At 34.5% G+C, this 23568-nt stretch overlaps 3 protein-coding genes across 8 annotated transcripts; 2 read left to right on the top strand and 1 right to left on the bottom strand.

Annotated features, from left to right (window-relative positions):
- Positions 1-532: 532 nt before the first annotated feature.
- Positions 533-2247, top strand: LOC7483795 (uncharacterized). 2 transcript variants are annotated; one of them, XM_002302456.4, is made up of 4 exons: positions 533-603; positions 699-817; positions 895-1185; positions 1512-2247. In XM_002302456.4, the coding sequence occupies exons 2-4, from the start codon at positions 710-712 to the stop codon at positions 2076-2078; spliced, it is 966 nt and encodes a 321-aa protein (XP_002302492.3). In that variant the 5' UTR covers positions 533-603; positions 699-709; the 3' UTR covers positions 2079-2247. The 2 variants fall into 2 exon arrangements, with proteins under 2 accessions (XP_002302492.3, XP_024450837.2); XM_024595069.2 differs by having other exon boundaries at positions 578-625.
- Positions 2248-6997: 4750 nt separating this feature from the next.
- LOC7453914 (uncharacterized) lies at positions 6998-11230 on the top strand. Of its 3 annotated transcripts, XM_002302455.4 has the most exons (12): positions 6998-7274; positions 8123-8207; positions 8350-8401; positions 8488-8508; positions 8593-8646; positions 9357-9407; positions 9515-9577; positions 9758-9823; positions 10034-10072; positions 10360-10482; positions 10559-10651; positions 10799-11230. In XM_002302455.4, exons 1-12 carry the CDS (start codon positions 7172-7174, stop codon positions 11069-11071), a joined length of 1023 nt encoding a protein of 340 aa, XP_002302491.3. In that variant the 5' UTR covers positions 6998-7171; the 3' UTR covers positions 11072-11230. The 3 variants fall into 3 exon arrangements, with proteins under 3 accessions (XP_002302491.3, XP_024450263.1, XP_052306244.1); XM_024594495.2 differs by lacking the exon at positions 8123-8207; XM_052450284.1 differs by lacking the exon at positions 6998-7274 and having other exon boundaries at positions 8143-8207; positions 8312-8401.
- Positions 11231-12349: 1119 nt separating this feature from the next.
- Positions 12350-21990, bottom strand: LOC7483794 (protein ARABIDILLO 1). Of its 3 annotated transcripts, XM_024594494.2 has the most exons (14): positions 21531-21990; positions 19932-21308; positions 19522-19680; positions 19355-19435; positions 19099-19230; positions 18367-18494; positions 17351-17438; positions 15065-15159; positions 14860-14943; positions 14347-14410; positions 13955-14130; positions 13616-13837; positions 12942-13026; positions 12350-12810 (listed from the first exon to the last, which is right to left on the bottom strand). In XM_024594494.2, exons 2-14 carry the CDS (start codon positions 21279-21281, stop codon positions 12634-12636), a joined length of 2841 nt encoding a protein of 946 aa, XP_024450262.2. In that variant the 5' UTR covers positions 21282-21308; positions 21531-21990; the 3' UTR covers positions 12350-12633. The 3 variants fall into 3 exon arrangements, with proteins under 3 accessions (XP_024450262.2, XP_024450261.2, XP_002301228.3); XM_024594493.2 differs by having other exon boundaries at positions 19932-21990; XM_002301192.4 differs by lacking the exon at positions 14860-14943 and having other exon boundaries at positions 19932-21988.
- Positions 21991-23568: the final 1578 nt, after the last annotated feature.

Below are 23568 nucleotides of genomic sequence, written 5' to 3'. Positions count from 1 at the left end.
GTCATATTGAAACAACTTCTATTAGATTTAATTTAAAATTTTGGCTAAACAATAAAGAGTCGGGTCAAGATTTTTTAATTTTTAATTATTATACCGAGTTTATTAATAATATTAAAAAAATTAACGGTCTAAATATGTTTTTGACCTTTTGTACCCAAGCAACAACCAGAGCATCGTCAATAATCTAGTTTTAAACTAAACTAGATATGTCATGTAAGAAACAATGTAAAATTCCTTTTAATCAAGCCAAGTACATTCGCATGGAGCGGGCAGTTTGTATTTCTTCTCGCTGGTAAAAGTTCATCCTTTTCCAATACAATTATTGGTTGCATTCCAACTTTATTCAGAAAAAAGGGCCTCCAGTTTTTTGTGGAAAGACCATAAAGTGTGGTAAGCCCAGATTAATAAATCCAACCCTAAATTTCTTTTTGGAGACGTTTATAATTATGGGATCCCAAGCCCATCAAAATAAACTCAACGGGCCCACTTAATTGCCTAGACCGAAAGAAAAACAAAACACACAGGCCTAATTAACAAAGAGGCCCTGTCAAGACCATGACCCTCTCTTTTTCAACCACCCTCTTTCCAGCAAATGTCGCTCCTGTAATCGTAGTGCCCATCACATGTCTGTTAAAATTCTCAGCTGAAACCTTTTTCGTTCTTTTCGTGTGTGTGATTTCTTGTTTTCTCTTAAACAGCTGAATCATCAATGGACTGTTGGACTGGTGTTTTGAAGGTCCCATTTGCACCTAGCAGCACAAGTTACTGCAGAGTTGCAGTATCTCTCTGCCTCTCTACTGCTTCCAAAACCCTTGCTGTAAGTTCCTTTTCTATTTCCACTTTGAAGAATTTAAAAAATAAAAATTGAATTATTTAAATTTATTTGAAAACCAGGTACCTTCTGCAAATGCAATTTTTTTCAATGGAGATAGAGCTGAAGGGACCAAGAATCCAGTGATTGAGAGATTGTCTGATTTGCAAAAAATATCTCAAATTTTGGTGTCTAAATTTGGTGGTTGTGTTAATGCATATGTTATTGAGGCTCCTCTTTTTAACGGGCCTTTTGCCGTTTATAAAGATTTTATTCCATCTGTGAATCGATATGGGGAGCCAAAATCCTATAATCCAGTCGGATTCCCAGCTTCCAACTCAACCGTCTCGGTCTTACTGAATTGCCTGAAAGAGGTATGTTTTATTGTTATATCAATAATTCAATCTCCATATGGTGTATTGAGGATAGCTAAGAAGCTGGCGCGAAAGCTTTTTTTCCCCCGCCTATTTGCAGTTTCTTGTATGCCATAATATGTTGATTTTGCTGTCTGTTAGAAATTCACAAGTGTGCAGATATGGTGGTAAATTACTGTATTATTCTGGCATAAATCAACTTGTTACTTTTTTTTCCCTGGTTTACTGCTTTGAGAATCCATAGTTGCTTTGGTTTTGCAGTGTATTCTTGCAAGGGAGTAATAATTATTGATGTCAGTCAATATCCTGAATTTGTGTTATTGCAGGCTAAGAAAGTGATTCCAAGAAGAGAGCAAGAATCGTTGACAGATAGCGTGTCGTTTAATCAGCCGAAAACATACATCCTTGGATTTAGCAAGGGTGGCACCGTGCTTAACCAGCTAGTTGCTGAGCTAGGCTCGTTAGAAGTAAAATCTCATATGAAACCACAGCCAGCCAGAGGAGAATTTTCGAATGTTGAAGAAGATATTCAAATCATTCCGACTACTAAAGAAGGGCTTTTAAACAGCATTTCGGAGATCCATTATCTGGATGTTGGTTTAAACTCTGCTGGTGCTTATATCACCAATCACGATGTGATTGAGAGGATATCCAAACGTCTTATGCAAGGTGCTCCTGGAATTCGTTTTGTCGTCCATGGAACTCCTAGGCAATGGTGTGATAGCAACCGAGTTTTGATACGTAATGAAAAGGACAAACTAGTTCATCTGCTTGAATCTGAATCTCGCAGAAGTGGAGGGAAATTGCAGGTGTGTGAGAAATTTTATTTTGGTGACAGGCCTCCTAGTCTGCAAATGCACTTTGAAATAATTGAAGATATGGATGTCCGTTGAATATTCCATAATCTGCATATTCTAGGTGACGCCATGACTGCCGCAAACTGTAAACTGCCGTTGAATTTACCCGGTTTAAATCAGGTTAAATTACCTAACCCATAACTAGGGTCATGGGCCTTAGTGATTTTAATAATTTTATTTTTTAAAATTAATTTTTTTATGTAAATATATGACATTAAAAATAAACATAAATTATGGAGAAAAGTGTTTCTTATGTTAAAAAAGTTTTTTCTGATTCAACCATGCGCATAGTAAAAGAAACGGTGACGTGTTTATAGTGTAAGAGCATGCTTTTTAGAAGAGTCAAATAATTGATAAGGTTTTTTTGCATAATATAAATATGACTCTTTATTTATGTGTACTCTATTGGAAAAAATCATTATAATAACTTATTTGTATTTTAATATATTTAATATTAATACTTTTGTTTTTTTTAGAAAAAACTATTGAAAAAAAATTGAATTAGTGTATGTATAATACTGATCGCAGGGAAAAAGGAATGTCTTTATTACAAACGAAGAAATGGCCTCCAACATTAGGCATGGGTGACTTCAAGATTAGTATTTATCTTGTTTTGGAGGATAGGCGTAGACGCCCTTTGGAGTTTGGAATGTTGAAAAAAGAAGCGATTGTCTTTTTTGAAAAAAAATAATTTGTTTTAAATTAATTTTTTTAATGTTTTGAATTAAAATGTGTTAATGTTAAAAATAATTTTTAAAAATAAAAACAAATATTATTTTGATGTATTTTCAAGTGAAAAATACTTTAAAAAACAAGTGCAACTACACTTCTAAACAACCCCTACACCAGACAATTCAGGTGTTTTACGTTTTAAAAGTATAATATAAAGATTACACTAATTGAAAAATATTGAACTTATAAAAATAGGTCTTTTAATCTTTTCATATTGTTTTTTTTAATTAATAAATTAAAAGAAGTGATTTGATCTTTTAAATAAAATAAATATTTGTTAAAAAATTTTGGTGCGTTCAGTGTCACGCCACCACCAAATATTGTCTATCAAGATAGCGTTGTAAGTGCCTTACCATTCTTTTTTCATTGGTGCTACTCATGTCAATAGTGGCATAATGGTCATGGTCCGATTATTTTTATATCAAATTTAGTTTTTATTTTTTTAATTATTATTTTTTTTGTTTTGGATTTTTTTATTGCATTTTTTTTCTTTTTCATTCTTTAGCATTTTGAAGATTTAGAATTTTGCTTTGTTATTTATAGGGTTTGCCTTCTATAGTGTTAGTTCTAGGTTCATAACCAGGGTCATAGATTTTGAAGATTAACACAGGATAACTTTAATTTATTTTTTAATTTTATCTTTTAACATTTAATTTTTTGAGAATTAGTATTCGTTTAATCTTTTTTATATGAGGTTATCTTAATTGTAAGCTTAATAAGTTAACCAGGTTGGCTTGAATTTTTATTTTTTTATTTTTTAATTAATATCTTTTTTTAATTCTAAATAATCACATTTTATAATTTTATATGAGATTATCTTAATATTACATTGAGATAATTTTATCTTATCTTAATATGAGATTATGTAAATATACATGCTAATCCAAATGTACTCGTTATTTTATTTTATTTTTGCCCTTTTACGTTGTTAATTTTTTTTTTTTGGTGGGTATGTGAATGGACAGTGCATGGGTTATTTTAAGCTGATGCCCCAGAGAGATTCTGCGGCATATAATCTGGTGATTGGTGGATATGTTGAAGTAGGAGATATGGATTCTGCGAGAAGTTTGTTTGATGGGATGCCGGAAGGGAATGTGATTTAGTATGATTTATGGGTATTGCAATAACGGTGATGTTTTATCTGCTAGGGTTTGTTTGATGCTATGCCACTTGGTCTCTTGGAATGCGATGATTGGTGGATATTGTCAAATTAATCAGCTCCATGAAGCCTTAAAATTATTTCATGAGTTGCATTCAAGCACGGTGTATGAACCAGAAGAGTTTGGGTGCTTTGGAATTGGATGAAGGGGTCCATCATTTGTTTTGGAGGGAGAAACTTGATAGAGCAGTCACTTGTCGATGTGTGCGCAAAATGTGGAGAAATATCAAAAGCAAGAAGAGTTTTTGGCGAGATGCCTAAAAAGGAAACGGCTACTTGGAATGCTTTGATAAATGGGCATGCTAGTGAAGCGCTGGAAGCATTTTCGGAGATGCAACAGGAGGGAAATAAGCCAAATTATGACATAAACATGATTGGTGTTTTCTCTGCTTGCTGCCATGGTCGAATTTGGGCTTACCCCAAAAAGTGAGCATTATGGATGCCTCGTTTATTTATTAGGGAGGGCAGGGTGCTTGGAGGAAGCTGAGAATTTGATTAGAAGTATGCCTTTGAAGCTAATGGAATAATTCTGAGTTCATTTCTATTTGCCTGTGCATTCTCCAAGGATGTTACTAGAGCGCAGAGAGAACTAAACCAGGCTGTCCATGTGGAGCCATATAACGATATATAGAGACTATTCCATGATGAGAAACTTATATGCCGCCATGATGGGAACGATAGAAAGATGTGAATGAAATCAAGGACTGATGAGAAGAAGTGGGGCGAAGGAGGAGGTAAGTAGCAGTGCTATAGAATTTCAGAGTTCATAGAATTTCAGAGTTCATAGAATTTCAGAGTTCATATCTAGGGTTTAGCTCACCCACAATCGGATGTTATAGAGTCTGTCATAGGGCAATTGTGTATCCACATGACGGGTGGTGTGGTTACTCAAACTCCATAACCGAAGCAAGTTCCAGGAGTGACTTTCTCCGTTTTCAAGTGCAGGCCAAGGAGATCAGCGTCCTCTGAGAATTTGCAAAAAGACGACGTCTCCAACTCTGAATAAAAAAAAATAGAGATACTGTACATTTAGATTGTTTAAGAATGGCTCGTTACACCAACAAAAATGCATTTTTGTAGTAAACATGAACACGTACGCGTGCTTTGAGCATGGTCATAGAATCCAACGGGCAATTTAAGTGTATGTAATGGGCTGATTGTTTTCATGATAGGGCTCTGTCATCAACTCCTGTTATGTCCATATTTTGTTCTTTGGAACATTTTGAACAAATCTATAGGAGGATAATACCGTTTATGAGACCACAGACCAGTGTCTGCAATGGAGAGCAGATTGCGACATTTCAGCTGCTATTTCTCCGTTGAGCCGTGCCATTAATTGTATACCACCAGTGCACTGTTTGGGGGATGTATGGAAGCTGTACAGAGTTCGGAATTAAAAGAAGATGATGTCTCTTGATATGGCATGACTGTTCAGAAAGACTGGTTATGAAGACCAAGGCGATAGTCTGTGTCAAACTGGGAATTCCTTCTCTAGTTTATACCGTACATTTACCGTGATATTACTTGTCATTTGTGTAATTATTTTGATTAAAGAAGGAACTCCTAGTATCCTTGTTAGATGTTCAGGCAGTCTGCAAACTAGGGATGGGAAAGGGAATAGCAATTTTTGCCGAGTAAATTATAACTTAGTCCTTGAAGTTTAACAAAAAATTGTCAATTAGTGCTCATGGTTCTAGAAGTTATATATTCAATCCCTATATTTTCAAATATGTTTATAATTTAGTCATTTCATTAACCCATGTTCTCTTTCAATTTTTCCCTTTTTTAAGAAATAGAAAAAGAACAGCTAGAACTAGATAAGATGTGGAGATTTGATGTGAAAAGAAGGTATTTTCTGGGGGGAAAAAAACTACTATGATTAACCTTAGTTAAACACTAATTAAAGGACAATTTAATTATTTCTGATACTATGTATATTAATTAATTAGTCTCAATAAACTATAGTGACCAAGTTGTAATTAGCTCAAGTTTGGCCTGTTTGGAGCATCTGCTTCTGGATATCCAGCTCCTCCTTGCCAGGTGGTACAACATCCCAAGAGCAGACATTTGGGAGAAGACACAGTTCTGCCGCAAAACGATAGCATTACAAGGACTTGAGATTTGGAATGATTGATTTTTAAAATATTTTATAATTAAAATAATATTTTATAATTTTTTAAAATTTATGTTTAAAATAAAAAAATTAAAATGTTTAAAAAACATGAAGAAAATAAAAAGAAAAAAACATGATATAACCATGATATAACCACTAAGAGGTGTAACTTAACTGGTCTGACACTGAATTTGCTCCTCATAGATCACCAGTTCGAGTATTACAAATCTCAGGACCACTGAAAGCTTACCTGATAGTTAACTTCAGGGTCTCGGAGGATTAGTCGAGACGTACGAAAACTAGTTCGGACACCCACAATAATAATAAAAAAAAATCAAAATATAAAGATATGTTATTTAAATCCACAATTGAAGGGTAGTTGGAGTGTTGATGTTTCAATTACTTTTGAAATTAGGTTTTGACCTCTAAAATTGCTGTTCGGTGTTAGTTCTTTCTTGATGGAAAAATTTGTCACGACCATTTATTATGCTCATGTGACTGACAAATGTAATGGGTAGCGGCTAGTTAGGGACAACGAACTATTGTCTGCCAAATCTATGCATCACCAGACATAACGACACACAGTTAACATCTCATAGTTTGACGAAACTAATTAATTAGCTGTCGTGGTTTTAGATAATATCCTTAGATTTTCAATACTCAATTTAGTCTTTTCATCTCTCTCTCTCTCTCTCTCTGTTTTTTTTGTTTTTTGAAAGATTTTTATTAAAAAATCAAATTATCGACTCTAAAATCCGACTCGGTTTTTTTTATTATTATTATTTCTTACACAAAAGCTATCTCTGAGACTGACTAGAAACTGAGATCGTATCTAACAAAGAGTAATAAAGTCCTTGTCTCTAGCTAATGGTCAAAGGGCAGCGGAGCAAGCAATTAAAACTCAAAGCAGCACCATTGAACAAACTCTTAAGATAAGAAAGGTAGATGGCGCTTTGTCCCCGTTCTGCCAAGCTAACCGAAGCCATATCTAGCAGTCTCCCTTTCTTTCAAGCGTGCTGTATATTATTTGTAAGTAGTTGAGCGTTGTATCTTTGCTTTATCTCCCAAAACCTCTCCTCTCTTGCCACCTCTATTTTCTTCTCTTAGGAAAAGAAAACAACAATCATGGGTTTTTCCCTATTCGTTAAGGCAACAGCCTTTATGATCATTACATTGATGTTTACTTCTGTCCCTTTTACACACTCTGTTCCCTTCGTAGTTTTTCATGGTAAGTTTTTTTTTTTTTGGCTGGTGGTCATTTTCTTTGAAAGCTGTAGTTTTTCTTGTTTCTGTTGATGAAAGTCAGTTATTCATTTTTATTTTCTTATGGCTAACAACTGATAAAGGCCATGCTTATCATTTTAGTTATTCTTGGATTTTCATTTTCATTTTCATTTTCATTTTCATTTTCATTTTCTTGGGATTTAGGAAACTGGAAAATCTTTACTCAATTGAGTATTTACTGCATGTTTGGTTTTTTGATTGTTTGTTGTTATATTGGCTTCTTTGTGTTTGTGTATTAGTAGACTGAGTGATAAGGACAGAAAGGCTCATAAATTTATTGCATTCGTTTAGTAATTCTTTGCAAGTGAGAGAAAACTTGGGGTTTTATTGGTTTTCATTAAGTTAAACATGACATGATTTAATAATCTAGTCTTTGAGAGCTAAAATTTGTTGACTACGTGCCTTCATAGTTCATACAAAACTTTGATTTGGTTTAACTGTTAGACCTGTAAAATATTGCTCTCTTTCAGTATATCCAGCTCCACTTTTCCGAATTTCTAATCAAATCGACTTCTCTACACAAATAGCGGTTTTTTTTAAACACATATAGTTGAGCGAAGGTTTTTAAGCTTGAAACTTGTATAAACTCATTATTATCTTGTAATTTAACTTTATTAGTTAGAAGAGGTGGTAAAATATAACTTCATGATTATTTGGTCATCAAAATTTTAATAGCATGTTAAACAATCATTTTAATTCAAATATTTTTTTTTTACTCTCTATCTTAGTTGCTGCCATGTGCATCAGACTTATAGTAAAATGATGATATTTTTTGTATATGTTTTGTGTTAGGTATTAGTGACAAATGCAGTAATAAGGGAGTCAAACAGTTCACTGAGCATTTAAGCAAGTGGTCAGGCATTCAAGGACATTGCATGTATGATTTAATTTGTGGATTGTTTTGCTAGTCATAACAGCAATGGTCATTTCTCTATTTGGTGATGTACTTCCACTCAAAATCATTTTATGTCTGATCAACAGCTTGTATGTAATCATTTGATTCCCCTTCTTCTCTTCAGAGAAATTGGAGATGGAGCATGGGATTCTTGGACTATGCCCCTTCAAGATCAGGTGACGGCTGAACTGATGGCTTGAGGAGTATTTACTGTTGACAGTGTCATATCCCAAAACTAAATTTATTTTCACTTTTGTTGCAGACGGAAATTGCTTGTGAGAAGGTGCTAAAGCTACGTGCTTTTTGTCATTGGTTTTTCACTTAGAAGTTCAGTTGTTCAAATTTAGATTGTTAACGAAATTTGCAGGTGAAGAGTATGAGTGAACTGAGCGATGGTTACAACTTAATTGGACTTTCTCAGGTAATTAAAATTTTGAAGAATAAGTTGTTATCTGTTAGCAATTTTAGAATTATAACATTTTTTTTAAGTTATTCTTTTGTCCATTAAGAGCATACATGGAGAATGATCCTAGTTTTTCTATTTATTTGTGTTTGTTTCAATGAAGGCATGAACTGATCAAGTTATTGCACTGGTAACAGGTCTTCACTATTTTATAAGTTGATCTCGTTTTTGTACAGTTTTGCCTTCTTATGAGTTGCTTTATCCCTCACAGATACCTTTTTTTAAATGTTCTCAGTTCCCCAGGAGTTATATTCAATATAGGATTGACTTGTTGAGTGATGGAGTTTTGGAGATCTGCATCTGTTAAATTTTTGGAGTTTTTTCTTTTCCGATGTGTCAGCCTTGCCTTTGATGGCTATCTCGATTGTCATCTAGCTTCCTTGTTCTATTCTTTGATTTGCATTGGTGGTTTTGGTTGTGTTTGTTTTTTTGTTTTTGTGTTTAAAATTGTGTTTGGGTGCATTTCAAAAGTGTATTTGGCATGAAAAAGTATCAAATTAGTGGATTTTTGTGTTTTCTGATGATTTTAATGTGCTAATATCAAAAAATATAAAAAATCTGAAAGAAATTCATTTTGATGTATTTTCAAGAGAAAAACACTTTTAAAAAACACCTTCACCAAAATACTAAACACACACTAATGTTTTGTGCAATCCTTTATTTCACAGGGTAGCTTGATTGCTCGAGGGGTTATCGAATTTTGTGAGGGGGGGCCTCCTGTAAGCAACTGAAAAGATTGCTATATCCTTCTTATACCACAATGTCCTTTTATTCCCTTATTATTGTGTTGCCTTGGCTTAATATCTCTTGCCCATGTGGGGGACAGGTGAAGAATTTGATTACGCTGGCAGGTATCCATGCTGGTATCGCTTCAATTCCTTTCTGTGGAGTAAGTGCTGTTGCCTAAGCGTACTCAATTCATTGCTTCAATTCCTGCTGGTTTTAAAGACAGTGTATTGTGCTGAAATTGAAACCCGTAGTAGTTCTTAGAGATATTGTTGTGGATTTTTATTATCACGGGCTACTGTTTCCTTCAGTTTGATATTCTCTGAGCCTCTGACTTTTGCAGAGCACCATTATATGCGCTCTTTTGGATGATTTGATCAAGTCAGAGATCTACAGCAGTTATGTTCAGGTTTGAGTGTCATATTTTGAGATTGTAATTTAAAGTCATGTTCAATGGGACAGAACAAGCAATTTATACTACGCGTACAGTTTTCTTGGCAAAATCACTTCCTAGGAGCTGACAATTCCTGTGAAGGATAGAGAATTTCATTGCCCCCCATTCATATATTCTGTCTTTTGGCATTCAGTGCATGTTGACTTATCTCTGATGAAATTGCAGGAACACTTGGCTCCCAGCGGTTATATCAAAATCCCAACAGTGAGTCTAGTTCTTCAGCTATGGTGATATACACAGGTTCTCAGCTCCTCCTCGTGGGGGTGCAAGATATAAATTAGTGAATAAATTTAAGAGAAATATGAAGCAGTATGAAAAGAAAAGAAAAGTTATATTGGATTAAGAAGTAGCTAATTGCAAATAATTTGTTTTGTGCTATTGTCGCATGATCAAGTTTTTTCTAGGCCAAGATACAATTTTCCATGCAAGTCATCATTCTTCTTATTTGCCTTAAATGAATTGTCATAGCGAGGTAAATCTGTTTCTTACAGGACATTCCGGCCTATATAAAAGGATGTAGATTCCTCCCCAAACTTAACAATGAGATCAAGAATACAAGAAATTCAACATACAAGGAACGGTTCGCTAGCTTAGAGAACTTGGTTCTTATCATGGTGAGTTGACCTCTGTTGTGCTTCTGTAACGTCTTTCGATTTAATCTAATCGTTGTAACTTGGTGATCATTATCAGTTTGAGCAAGATACAGTTTTGGTACCGAAGGAAACCTCCTGGTTTGGATATTATCCAGATGGGTCCTTTGATACTGTTTTGCCTGCACAAGAGGTAATGATTTACAAGCATACTCTAATTCAAGTTAGGCATCTTCAATTATCTGGATTTTTCTGCGATAATCTGAGGTCAAGCTTTCATGTCATTCAATTATGGTCATTTTTAGCTTTTAAATTTCTTAACTTGGTCTACGCCTTGCAGACTCTGCTCTACACTGAAGACTGGATCGGTTTGAAAACATTGGATGAAGCTGGAAAAGTTAAATTCATTAACGTGTCTGGGGGGCATCTTGATATCTCGCAAACTGACATGAAGAAATACATATTGCCTTACTTGGAGGAACAAGCACCATCCCCGGGTCTGCTGATTGTAAAAGGATCTTCATCTGATAGATGGTTTTCAACAATCAAGAACAACTTCATGGAGCTGGTTGGACGCGCTGACGATCAACATTTACTTGATATTCGGCAGTAGATTCAGAACTCTTATTGCCCCGATAATAAGCCAGAAGGAAGAAGGAAAATATACACTAGAACTATAAATTCATTCTTCGCGCAATATCTGTCCATTTAAGGTCATTTTTCCGTTCCTGAAACTCTCTTGTATATCATTCTATTGAACTCTTCCTCAGTTCCTTGGTTTCCACGTTATTATTTGCAGAATTCGAATTCGTCTAAGTACGCGCACGCGGATAGTTTAAGTACTTCACAATCTTTTTGCAATCACCAAGTTGGATTGCTTTTGTCCATGTCTGGATGGACGAATATTTTACGTGAGAGATTGACGTGATAGAACATTTTATCTTAAATAGCTCTTATTTCTATCAAGTATATATATTTTATTTCTTCCGAGTAGAAGTAATTAAATATGTTTCTTTTGACTAATATGAGTTCATAATACAAATAGAAAGAAAATTTTATACTAACAATTATCATTCAAATAACTCTTGTAATTATAGTAATTATAGTCAAAAGAAAACTTTCATACTATATCAAGAGCTTCTTCTTTTTAAATGTAAAAAATAAATATAGATTTTGTTATCGTGTTTTCTAACATCATAAAAACTTTTTCATGATGATTATGATGATTTAAAAAGCTAATACTTATGTTTAATAAAATAAGTAGAGAATAAATAGAGAATCATGTGGGTTAAAAACATTATTGATATTAATTAAAGACTCATTAAAAAGTCAAGATAAATAGAGAATCATGTGGGTTAAAAAAATTATTGATATTAATTAAAGACTCATTAAAAAGTCAAGATACCGAAGAAAAAATTTAAATATCTAATCTCACACCAAAAAGATATCTAATCTCGCACATTTAACAGTAAAATTATAAATAATTTAAATATCATTGAAATAAAATAATTTTCTAGTATAATTCTTGTTTTTGTTATTAATATATTTTTGTAACAAAAAAATATAATTTTTTGAGCTAGAAAGCAATTAGAATAAATAACAAAAATAAAATTAAACAGCATATAAAAGGTAAAATCAGAAGAAGAAAAAATCTCATGACCCAAAAAGAGCCCTATCGAAACCGATACCACTCGCTGCAGTGAATTTCGTCACACAAATTAGTTTTCTTTTAATTTAATTTTAATGATATTCTTGTTTGCATAAGTTTTCTTAAAAGTTCATGAAAACCAAAATCCAATTATAGCACTTTCCTCAGTTATTTTCCACGACCCCAAGAAGAAAGGGAATTGACCAAAGCCTCGTCAAGTCTCAAACTGTTCAAATATCGATGTATGGAAAATATGTCGCAATGAATACTATTGGAGAAAAAAATGTTTATGTACTTGTTTCTAGATCAAACCCCAGCCAAAAGTGCTTACAATATAACTACAAGGAATTGTTACATAGGGGGTCAAAAATCACTGAAACTCAACTAAACCACCTCTAAATACCTAAAAAAAATGCAGGGAAAGAAAGAGAATTATACTAAGCAGACTGCATTCTATTCCACTGGGTAAGAAAGGAAGCTTGGAACTCGATGTCTGTTAGCTTCCATCAGCTAAACTAAGACTGCCTTCATATTGAAGATTCTATATGGTGGAACTCAAGATTGCGCAGCACAATTCTTGCAAAGATTTTGGCTTCAAGTGGTGCAGTTGCTGCAGCAGCTGCAGCTCGCAGGACCCGTGCAGCTCCAGCACTCTGCATGAGACTCGCATGGTGCAAAGCATGCCGTCCACCAGGAATGGTAAACTGTAATTGATGGATTAAATTCATGAAAACAAGAACTCAACCATACAAATATTCAGTAGAAAGATATAAATGATAATGAACTCAAACAACTTGGAACTGCCATTTTTAAGAGTCTCAGCGAGAAAGATTACCTGGAGAAGAGCGAATGCAGCACATGCCTTTAGTATAGAAGAAGGATTCCGTAGCATGGCAACAAATCTTCCAATTTCAGCTACACTGAGGCCACAAAAAGAAGAAAGGGAGAAGAAAAAAGTTTGCTCAGGTTTATTGTACAAAATGGTGCGAAACCACATTCATGAGTATTATGGTAAACTAAAGAACCAGACAGCGCTACAAAATTGAAATCATTCATGACACTGGTGAACAATTATGGGTAACACGAGATGGGTAGCCTGGTCAATTGACACTATCTGAGCAGCCCAGCCCGTTAAGAAAAGAGAAGGGTCATAAAGTGTGGGCCCAAGATATGGCCTTAGTGCTGAAGAAACAAGACCTACAGGAAATTGGATGCAAGTGGTGCTGAAGAGAGAAGACCTCCATGAAATTGGATGCAAGTTCAAGAATAGAATTTTACATGTCAAACAAAATCAGCATTATCTACATTCATTCAATAGCAATCATAATTGAATTACATTAACAAGCAAGTTTAATCATAAAGCGGCTAACTGCAAATTGAAATATCAGCCTATATAGTTCTTACTTCATGCAACAATAGGCTGCAAATTAGGGCAGATGATTTTTTTTGGAACAGTAATAACTAGGAGTGTGTAAGCCACACATGTTAGTGCATGAGACAGAGAGGCACCTGCATCGCAGATGTCCTGCTTCTTGAATACGAGCTCTCTCAGTTACTTGTGCTAATGCTGCTGGAGCTGATGATGCAGCAGCAGTGGCAAATGCTTGCGGATCAGTAAATGTAAGGACAAAGGCCTCAATGTGCTTCAAAGCCATCCTTCTAGCTCCATCTAAATTCACGCTCTTTGAAATGCTTTCTGTTGAAGTTCCTATTAATGCAAATTCATCCATTCTGCATAAGAAAAGAAAAGAAAAAACATCAAAATAAAATTTTAACTGAAAGGCAGGAATATTTAGTGAGCATGATTATAGGTTGTTCATGCACCCAAAATGGAAATTGTGTAAGTACCTCCCATCAAACATATAGGCCAATGCTAATGCAGCCATGAAGCGAGCCATTTTTGATACTGATGAAGAACATAGATCAACAAGCGCAGGAACCCCCCCTTCCTCCACTATACGAAGAGCATTACCTCGATTAAAAGCAAGATTCCAGAGAGCTCCTGCAGCAGTTTCATGAACATCCTGGAAGAGAAAACATGCATTAAAGTTTTGTCGAGTTTTATTAACAAAAGGAAATTTGTAAGTTTGAGGCAGTTGCAGACTGTAGAGAACTTGATTATATATGCCAACAATGTTAAAGTTGCATAAAATTGATAACAATTTTCAAAAGAGTCGGAGAAATGCTTGATAATGATAAGAAATTTCAAAAATTGGCTATTAAGAGATTGAAAAACTGACCTCAGCCTCAGAGCGTGCCAGAGCAATCAGAGGCGCCACACCTCCTTCTTGTCCAATAGCAATGCTAATATAAACCAACAAATATATATTTAGCATTAATATAAAGGCTAAAATTAAGAATAAAAAACCTTCATTTATTTGAGAATATATAGGTTTATTAGTCTACAGAAGTACGGATTCAAAACAAAAGGACAACATAAAATTGCAACATAGAAATTAAGATAAACACACTTTGTACAGTCAAACTGCATAAAATACAAAAATAGTTTGATTGCAGCTATACAACTACATGTGCATCATTTTGCTGATACAGAGATGCCATGCATATCTATCTTTATAATGACTAATTAGTGTTAGTGTGGAGCAATACTTTTCAACATTATTACTTAGTTACTAGTGCAAAACCTACTATCCTCGAAATAATCATCACACGTCATGAGGCTAATCACAAATGCATTTTCTCAAACAATGTGCAGTGCACCACCAGCTGGATGCAGCTGATATCCCTCTTACCTTTCACGGCTCAAAAAAGATAGAATTATCTGGTTTGAGGAATTCCCCATACAACAAGTGCGAGGAAACTTCCATACGGGTAGGCTTCAGTTGAGGAGCATGCAGACAAAAACATATACATATTTCCTTGGTACATGAGGTAATATCTATCAATCCATAATACACAAAATAAAATGAGATCCAAAACTTGAACCAACACATTTACCTGTTGGCTTCTGACACTGACAATCCCCAGAGAGCTCCAGCAGCCCTCTCTTGAAGACCTGGAGAGGCATTTGCACAAGATTGTGCAAGGGCGACCTGAATACACCACATAAGATGAAACCTTAAGAATATAAATGGTGAAATTTCCTACCACGTAGAATACATGATTTGTCATCAAACGAAATCAGGAAAAAATCATAAAACTAAGAAACAAAAGTAAAATTGCTGCTGCTTAAATCATTGGCCATTAGCACACAGAGCAAACAAGAACTTAAATAATTGGAGGAATTTCCACCTCTGAAAGCAAAATCTTGAACAGTGAATAAATGTTTCTCTTAAAACTTGAACTAAGCATGAGTCAATATAAAGGATGCCCCTGTATTAAAGTTAACACATATTAAATGCAGATGAGAGGCATCAAAAACATAAAACACATCTGGCTTGATTTTTAGAAACTGTTGAAAGAGGAACCACCAGATGTTAAATTACCATTTTTAAGCAGCAAGCAAGTTTACTATGCTTATGTTTGTAACGTCACCTTGACTTCAAAAAGACAGTCTTCCCTTTCAGAAGTATTTTTTACTCTCACTGAAGGTGAATATGTTTTCTATATAATTGTAGCTTTCAGTTTCCAAACACTTCACCTCAAAATGAGGAAAACATATTGCCTCACAAAAGCAAGCCTTCTGTTGTTGAGTATTCAATTAATGTACAAGCAAGTGATTTAAAAAACAAAATAAAGAGAGGCAATCTTTATTTATTAAATCGATCAACTAGCTAGGATGCTTTATATAGGCAGCAAAGATATTCCAAATGAGAAAACTTAATCCTAATATGAACAGAAAAAACAAAACCACAGAAAAGCTTAATGAATATGAAATCGAATAAACTCATAATCCAAATACGAAACTAAATCCAACAAGGACAGAAGAAACAAAACCAGGAAAACCCTAATAAATACCAAATAGACTAAATTCCCAATAAAAATCACCATCTGCTAAAAAGGACACAGTAGAATTCCTAAATAATAAAAACTTAAATTATAAAATATTAATCCTAGAAATCTTGCTTCATTTTCCATCATTCTCCCCTAATTGGAAAAAAAAATCTCGAGTGTTGAAGCAGCAAAAACTCGGACAAGATGCCAACAGTGGCACCAAGAACACCAGTTATGGAACACAGTGCCAGTGGGGTTCAGTTTAGAATGCAGGATTCCAGAAAGGCTGCAATGTTATTCCAAATATGGTCTTTAGCTAGTCGCAGAAGCAGGTTCCAAATACAGGGATCTCCTGGTGACGTTCCTTCTGTTACCATCTGTAGGCATTGAGATCTGATTTGTTTTGAGAATCCAGCAATTTATCGCTAGTTCATGGTAACCTAGTAATTGCAACATGTAGCAGTAATATCCCATGATAATACTTATTGGAGTCGAGATATGCACCGGCAATATCTTGTGAGATCGTATCTTGAGTTTTCTAAATGACATGATATAAACTTTAACCCCACAGTGAGGCCAAAAACTTTTCTATGACTTCTTTTGGCTTTTTTTACAACACAAGCAATAAACAACCAAATGATCTTGACCAACAATTGGAAAGTTACTAAAAAGAAAGAGATCCATGACGAAATCACAAATGTAAACAGGGACAAATTCGAGGAAACCAATCAGTAATCTTGAAACCCTCTATGACGTCACTTGATGTAAAACCAAAGGATGAAGAAAAGCAAAATAAAGAATCGATCTCAAGATCAGTTTATATGATGAACCAACAATAATAATCTGTCTTCAATGTTAATGTAGGTTGCTTTATACAAGCACTAGAGCTATTAGTCCCATATGAAACTTGAACCGAATAATTAGGATAGTGAAGCACAGGAGAGTGAACTAAACAGGAAATAGAATCAGCTCATTAATAAAAGCTACTTAAGTACTAGCTATATTAAGTAATTACTAAAAACCCAACTAAAGCTTTGAATGGTCAAATATTAACCCTGCAAGTCTTGCTTCACTTTCTGTCACTTCCATATTTATAATGCATTTACTTCAACAAAGAAAAAGAAATAAATCATGCACCAGCCATTAATTTTGTATCTTTAAATTGATATTTCTATTGATGAAGAATCCATCATCTAGCTAGTCTTTAAAATGCTAACAAAGAGGCACCTTGTTCTCTCAAACACGCACATTATATGAAGTACTTTCATTGCAGCACTTCCTATTGTGTGTCAATGCTACAATGGATCTCACAAACAAACTACACGTGGAGGTAGCAAGTAAATATATTACCAAGGCCTCAACACCACCAGCTGCTGCAATTGCTTCTCGGTTTCTGTCATCGAATGATAAGTTCCATAATGCACCAGCAGCTTCCTGCCTGTTTAACAAGCAATCAAAGTACTACATATCAGATAAAATATTGAAGATAATTATGTAATATGCATGTGCATATAAAGAGTCTTGGTTTGTAGATTTCTAAACTACAATTGGCCTGAGAATACAGCTTTTTACCACAGCCACTAGGAGAAACATTAGAAACAATGATTCCAAATACTAAAGCCCAGTAAATTTAAGGTGATTAGGCTGCAAGAACAGGATGCTACAGAGTTGAACTAACTATAATTTTCAAATAAGTTGAGCAAACACAAACTTTTTACTAAAACATAACCCAACAACCATAGTTTCAAACACCAAAATACACCCAAAGATCAAAAAAACATAATACATGAGATTCTATACTGGTTTATAAAAGGATGGAAACAATTGCAGTCCAGGTACTTCTTTTTCCTTTCTTTCCAAATAAGGAAAATGGACAAAAAGGTAAGCAACATCAAATGAAAAGAGGGAGGACCATCAAGGTTAAGTTAGCAAGCAATTGGATAAAATAGGTAAGAACAGCATCAAAGAATTTTAAGTTGCCTTCAAGATGGATTTTCATTGACTCCTTGGTCCTTGGATGATAGTGGGAATTCAAGTCTAAGACAAAATCTCAGTGAAGAAAAGGATAATTAAGACCACGCAATAAATAATGAAGAAACTAAACTCATCTCTGGACCATTATTATCTTTTTCTTGTCAGAAGTATAGATACAGATAAAGGGGAATTGCACCCTCTGGTACGTAAAAAATTGCGATTTGAATGGACAAGATTAATATCATAGACTGAATGCAGATAAAAGAATTCAATAGCAGGAAGAAAGAAGCTAAGATTGATTAGATAATCAAAAATATTGGACAAATATGAAACACAAGGGGAAAACAAAAGCTTAGATAAGGGATGCATATACAGATTTGCAAAGGAATTACCTGACACCTTCATGGAGCGAACGTGTGAGTTGAACAAGGGCTTCAAGAGCACCTGCTTCTTGTCCAACAGCAGCATTGTTAGAATTGCTATCTCCATGAGCAGCCAAGTTAGCTAACGCACGAGCAGCCTAGCATTATGAAGATACATTAATAATTTACAACAAATCAATTTCACACAGAAAAAATCTTTCAAAGAAATAATTGGTAGAAATAAATAGGACCCTTGAAATTACAAATTTCAAATCAGGAACCTCCTTATTTAAGTCATTACAGTCATAGCACTGCAGAGTGTTAAGGAATAGCGAAGGCATTTTGATATGGAGTTCATGTGAGCCTTAGTTTCAAGTAGTAGGATTTCAAGCACCATGATTAATGGTGGGCATTGCTTAGAAATGGGGGATACACCAGTCACCACAGAACCTTGATGAGGTTATTTTCAAAGCCCAAAACCATCATCGTCATGGTCTATTGATGGCTCTTTGCCACATTCTTTCTGAAAAGTTCAACAATATTTAAAATTATATGTAGCTGAGATTATAACTCTGTTGAGTTGTCACATTTAATACAACAGAACAAGAAAGGAGAAAATGAAAAGGAATATATTAAGAGCAAGCAAATTCTGATTCTAGCATTTAGCCTGCAAACAACAGTAAATTGATCAATGTCTCTTGTAGAGATCTTAGTATGCACCTTTTCACATAATATATCTCCTAATAATAGAAAATAGCACACCTGCTCTTGTACTCCCTCAAACTTGCAATTTCGAGCAAGCATCACCAAAGCATGCACACCACCTGCCAGTGCAACCTCCATGCTACACTTGTCATCAGCTGCCAAATTTGCCAAAGCACCGGCTGCACGTTCCTGATTGGAAACAAACTCAAAAATTTATACTACATTTACTTGAGTCAAACACAAGAAAAGCAATGCACAATTAAGGGAACGTTTTATATGATTACAACATAGAGCAGGATTTTAAAGACTTCACCAGAACTCCATCACTACCAGAGGACCATTTGAATATAAGGTCAACCAGAGCTTTGACGCCACCAGCCTCAGCAATGGCACCCTATCAATAATTTTGAAATCACCAAAATTAGAAGTTTAGGACATGTATCTTGTGATATTAAAATAAAGAAAAACAAAATATTAAACCTTGTGCTCTTCTCCGACTGAAAGATTCCAAAGCCCTCCAGCAGCCTCTTCGGCAACCAGCCTGTTCATGGACCTTGCCAGCCCGGCAAGGATTTCAATTCCTCCTTCTTCTGCAACAGCTTTTGCTACATTTGCATTCACGGACAAGTTTGCTATTGCCTATATCATTAACAATTTAGAATATTTACCCCAATCCATATTTTCATGTCAAAATCAAGAGCAAACTGAGACATCAAATCAATAATTTCACAGCAGAGAGTAAATATAAGTAGAATAAGAAACCAGACATTAATAGATAAAATTAGACCATTTAGGAGACTAGATTGTGGGAAAACATTTTTAAAATGTTTAGACTGTGCAATAATTTGGCTATAATCAGTGCTGCTTGCACATCCATGAAATAAATTCACCTTAGCAGCCTCTGACTGAAGACCTTCCCTCCAAGATTTTGCAAGGTTTAGAAGAAGACGTATGCCACCATCTCGCATAACTGCCTCGGCCCTTCCACAATCTATGCTAGCATTTTCATCATCAATGACCACAAACGTTGCAAGTCCTGTGGCCGCCCTTTCTTGAACTTCTTCCTGTGAGCTCTGCATTAAACTGAGTAATATTGGTGCGCCTAGCTTGAGCCAGAAAACATCCAAACCTTGTGGATTGCTCTCAGCAGTGCGCAAAAGGGTATGGGATAGAATCCATTCAAGCCAACTCATGATTTCATCGACGTTCTTGTCCTTGGTCTTTAAATTCCTCCACTCCAAAAGAACATTTTTCCCCATCTTTGTAATATCGGCAAATAAAGAAGCTAGTCCTTTAAAAATGTCATTGAAAAGGGCAAGTAACAATTTTCCTTTGTATTTATTCACACTAAAGGCATTGTCTTCTTCAAGAACTGGGCAATTCATTGCACACAAAACCTTCAAGCTAGGTGATAATGATAATAGTCTAGAAACTGCACTTGGATCAATATCAGTTCTTGAAACATCCAACCCGATCAATTTAGGCAGCTTATGCCAAAGATGTGAGACCACGCCCCACTTCATATTTGATGTCCCAGCAACTGAGAGGAAATGAACAGATACTACATTCCCCAATGCTGCCTCATCAACCTTTAGACAGTCCAAGAACCCAATATCAATCAGATTTGGACAATGCTTAGCTAAAGCATTGATGACATCAGCAGAGACATCCCTTAATCCAGAGAGCCGAAGTTTCTTTAGTTTGGGACAGCAAAAGGCTATTGCTTTAATAGCATCACTACTTACCTTCTCACAGAAGTCTGGTCCAAGTTGGAGGGTTTCAAGGGCCTCATGCCGAGCAACAATCATAGAAAGAGTTGCATCTGTTATTTTCCTACAGTAATCACCACTTATTTCACGTAAATTCCTTGCTTGAAGATGTATTATTGCATCAGCAGACTCTGCTCCACGAAACCGAATCTTCTGAAGATTCACACACCTAGAAGCAAGTGAAACCGCCATTCCAGGATCGCATTTGTGGGCGCGAAGATCCAATGAAATCCACAAGCACGAAGAAAGACCTAAAACCCTCCATGTCTTGCACGTCGATGACAAGCTTGCGCGGTCACGATAATTCAAACAGGAAAATAACTGAATCACAGTATCATCTGGCAAGCTAGTCCAATCAACATCCTCGTTACTATCAGGACACAAACCCGCATCTCCAATTTCAGGGTTACTAGGTAATTCCACCTTTTCCTTACTCTTCTTCGCCACTTTCTGCCGCACCCTACGATTCATATCTCGATCAAGTCACACACCTCAACCCTATAAGTATTGAAGAAACAGGCGAGAACCCATTGACATAAATCCTTTAAACTTGAAATTCAAAGCACAAAAGCACCAATTTCTCACTTCGGAAATTTAGTCCACAAACAAGTAAATGCATAATGCTGAATTGCTTATATAAATCAGAAAAGATAGAAATTTTGTAATAATCATTAAGGTCATGAATGCACTATAGGCAATAAAATCAATGGCTAATCAAACCTGGGTTGCTGGGACTTATTTGAGTTTTTAACAGTAAACCCTGAAAGATTGAAGCTTTTTGGTAGATTAAATCAGTTAGCTTTTCATAAGGTAACTGCATTCAATAAAGGGTCAATGAAGCTTCAACATGTTATAGAAGAGATACAAAATTGATGGAAAGAAGCGGAGAATTCGGGTGGGCAAACATGAGAGAAGAGGGAGGAAACCCTGAAGAAGGCATGTGAGTCTCTACCCTTCTATTGTTTTCTTTTTTCTTTTTCTTTTTTTGTTAACTTCGTGGGGAAGCAGTGTGAGAGAGAGATAGTTTATTTTTGTGGTTTGTGGAGGGATAAAAATAAACAAAAATGGGATTGGGATTGAATTACTTCACAGTAATGAGGGTGAGATAGGTCAAGACAGGGAGGATGGTATTGGTGTTAACCTACTGTGCTCATCCTGGACTACATTCACCGCCATTGCATCTTATTTTATTTTTTTTTTCTCTCTAAATGGCTGTTTATCAGAATTCATTCTATTATATGGGGGTTTTTTAAGCTTTTTTTGGTAAAATTATCAGAATTGAATCCGATGGATGTAAATTTTACGAGAAAATCTAAAATATATGGGAAAAAGAAATGTTTTGATTTATTATGAATTGAAATAGTAAAATTATTATTTTTTCCTTCTGAAAAAACTAAGTTGTTTATTAGAGATAATTGTATTTTTTTTAAATGGTCTAATCACTAATGTTCATTTTAGATTTGATTGGGGTTATTTTTTTTAATTTCTTTACCATATAATTACTTAGTTATTCTTAAAAATAAAAAATTATTGATCTTAGTTTTGGGCTTTTTGTATTTTAATTACAATTAAATTACTTAAGTTTCCTTAAAAAAGATGAATTTTTTTTCTCACGTTAAGGATATTTTTATATGGTTAAATATAAATATTATTAAAAAAAATTGTGTTGGTGCGTGCAAGGTCATCAGATGACCAAACATCGCCTTCCGCGAAAGCGTTTGAATCATCTTGGTATCCCTTATGTGATGAAGCGGCGCATGTGGTCAATAGTTGTCCAGTCTGACATCAATGACTTCTTCTTTTTTTTCTTTTCTTTTCTTTACTCTTGATTTCCGCATTGTCCCTTTAAAATTTCAAAGCAGCCCTTCAATTTATTATTCATTAAAATTTGATTTCTATTCTTTTGATTATTATTTATTTTATTTTAAATTATTTTTCAATTTCATCTCTCTTTAATTTTTCTCATCTTACAAGTTTAATCCTCATTCTTTTGATTGTTATTTATTTTATTTGAGATATTTTTAAATTATGTTTTTTTATCCAATTCCATTATTCTTAAGTTTTTTTTCCAATCAAATTTGATTTTTATTTTTCGGATTTCTATTTTTCTCACTTTGATAATTTTTTAAATTTGATTTTTTTTCTTAATTTCATGATTCAACATTAAATTGGTTGAGGATTGAGTTTTTTAATTGAACTTGAATCTAGGATTTCACAAGTTGTAAATTTTAAATATTAACCCAAATTTAGAAGATTCATTCAGGTTTGCTTGTTTTCTTCTTTTTTAAAGCTTTTTTTTAGTTTTAAAATTCAACATTTACTTAATTGGACATTGGACTCCATTATTTTTATTTATTTGCGTTCTATATATATATTTTATTGATTTAAAAATAACCTGGGTTATCTCAATTTTTTTTATTTGTTGTTATTTTTTTAACTTACTTTGGCAAATTCTTTAAATTAATTTTTTTTTCAATCTCATCCTTCAACACTAGATTGATTTAGAATTAATTTTATTTTTTAGTTACATCCTTCAAGGTTGGAGTTTTTTATATTAGGTTTCATGATTTAGTTTCCTTTTTATTCGTTTATCTTAGCCCCATCACTTAGACCATAGGTTTGGTGAATTAGCGTAGGTTGAATTGGTATTTTTTTTAGGACCGTTTAATATTTATTAGGTTTTGTCCTTAGGCATTGGTTGTTTTTTTAATTGAGCTTTGTAATCCTTTCTAGTTTGCTTTCTATTGAGTTATCTCAT

This window comes from Populus trichocarpa, chromosome 2 (assembly GCF_000002775.5).
Source record: "Populus trichocarpa isolate Nisqually-1 chromosome 2, P.trichocarpa_v4.1, whole genome shotgun sequence".
Lineage (NCBI taxonomy): Eukaryota > Viridiplantae > Streptophyta > Magnoliopsida > Malpighiales > Salicaceae > Populus > Populus trichocarpa.
This window is presented reverse-complemented; position numbering and strand designations above follow the sequence as displayed.

Coding starts and splice junctions, on each gene's coding strand:
- LOC7483795 (XM_002302456.4), top strand. CDS start 710: ATGGACTGTTGGACTGGTGTTTTGAAGGTCCCATTTGCACCTAGCAGC. Junction 818..894: donor CTGCTTCCAAAACCCTTGCT/GTAAGTTCCTTT, acceptor TTTGAAAACCAG/GTACCTTCTGCAAATGCAAT. Junction 1,186..1,511: donor TACTGAATTGCCTGAAAGAG/GTATGTTTTATT, acceptor GTGTTATTGCAG/GCTAAGAAAGTGATTCCAAG.
- LOC7453914 (XM_002302455.4), top strand. CDS start 7,172: ATGGGTTTTTCCCTATTCGTTAAGGCAACAGCCTTTATGATCATTACA. Junction 7,275..8,122: donor TCCCTTCGTAGTTTTTCATG/GTAAGTTTTTTT, acceptor GTTTTGTGTTAG/GTATTAGTGACAAATGCAGT. Junction 9,578..9,757: donor CTTCAATTCCTTTCTGTGGA/GTAAGTGCTGTT, acceptor TGACTTTTGCAG/AGCACCATTATATGCGCTCT.
- LOC7483794 (XM_024594493.2), bottom strand. CDS start 21,281: ATGAATCGTAGGGTGCGGCAGAAAGTGGCGAAGAAGAGTAAGGAAAAG. Junction 14,411..14,859: donor TCTTTTTTGAGCCGTGAAAG/GTAAGAGGGATA, acceptor GGTTTATATTAG/CATTGCTATTGGACAAGAAG. Junction 13,838..13,954: donor GCCTATATGTTTGATGGGAG/GTACTTACACAA, acceptor TTTCTTATGCAG/AATGGATGAATTTGCATTAA.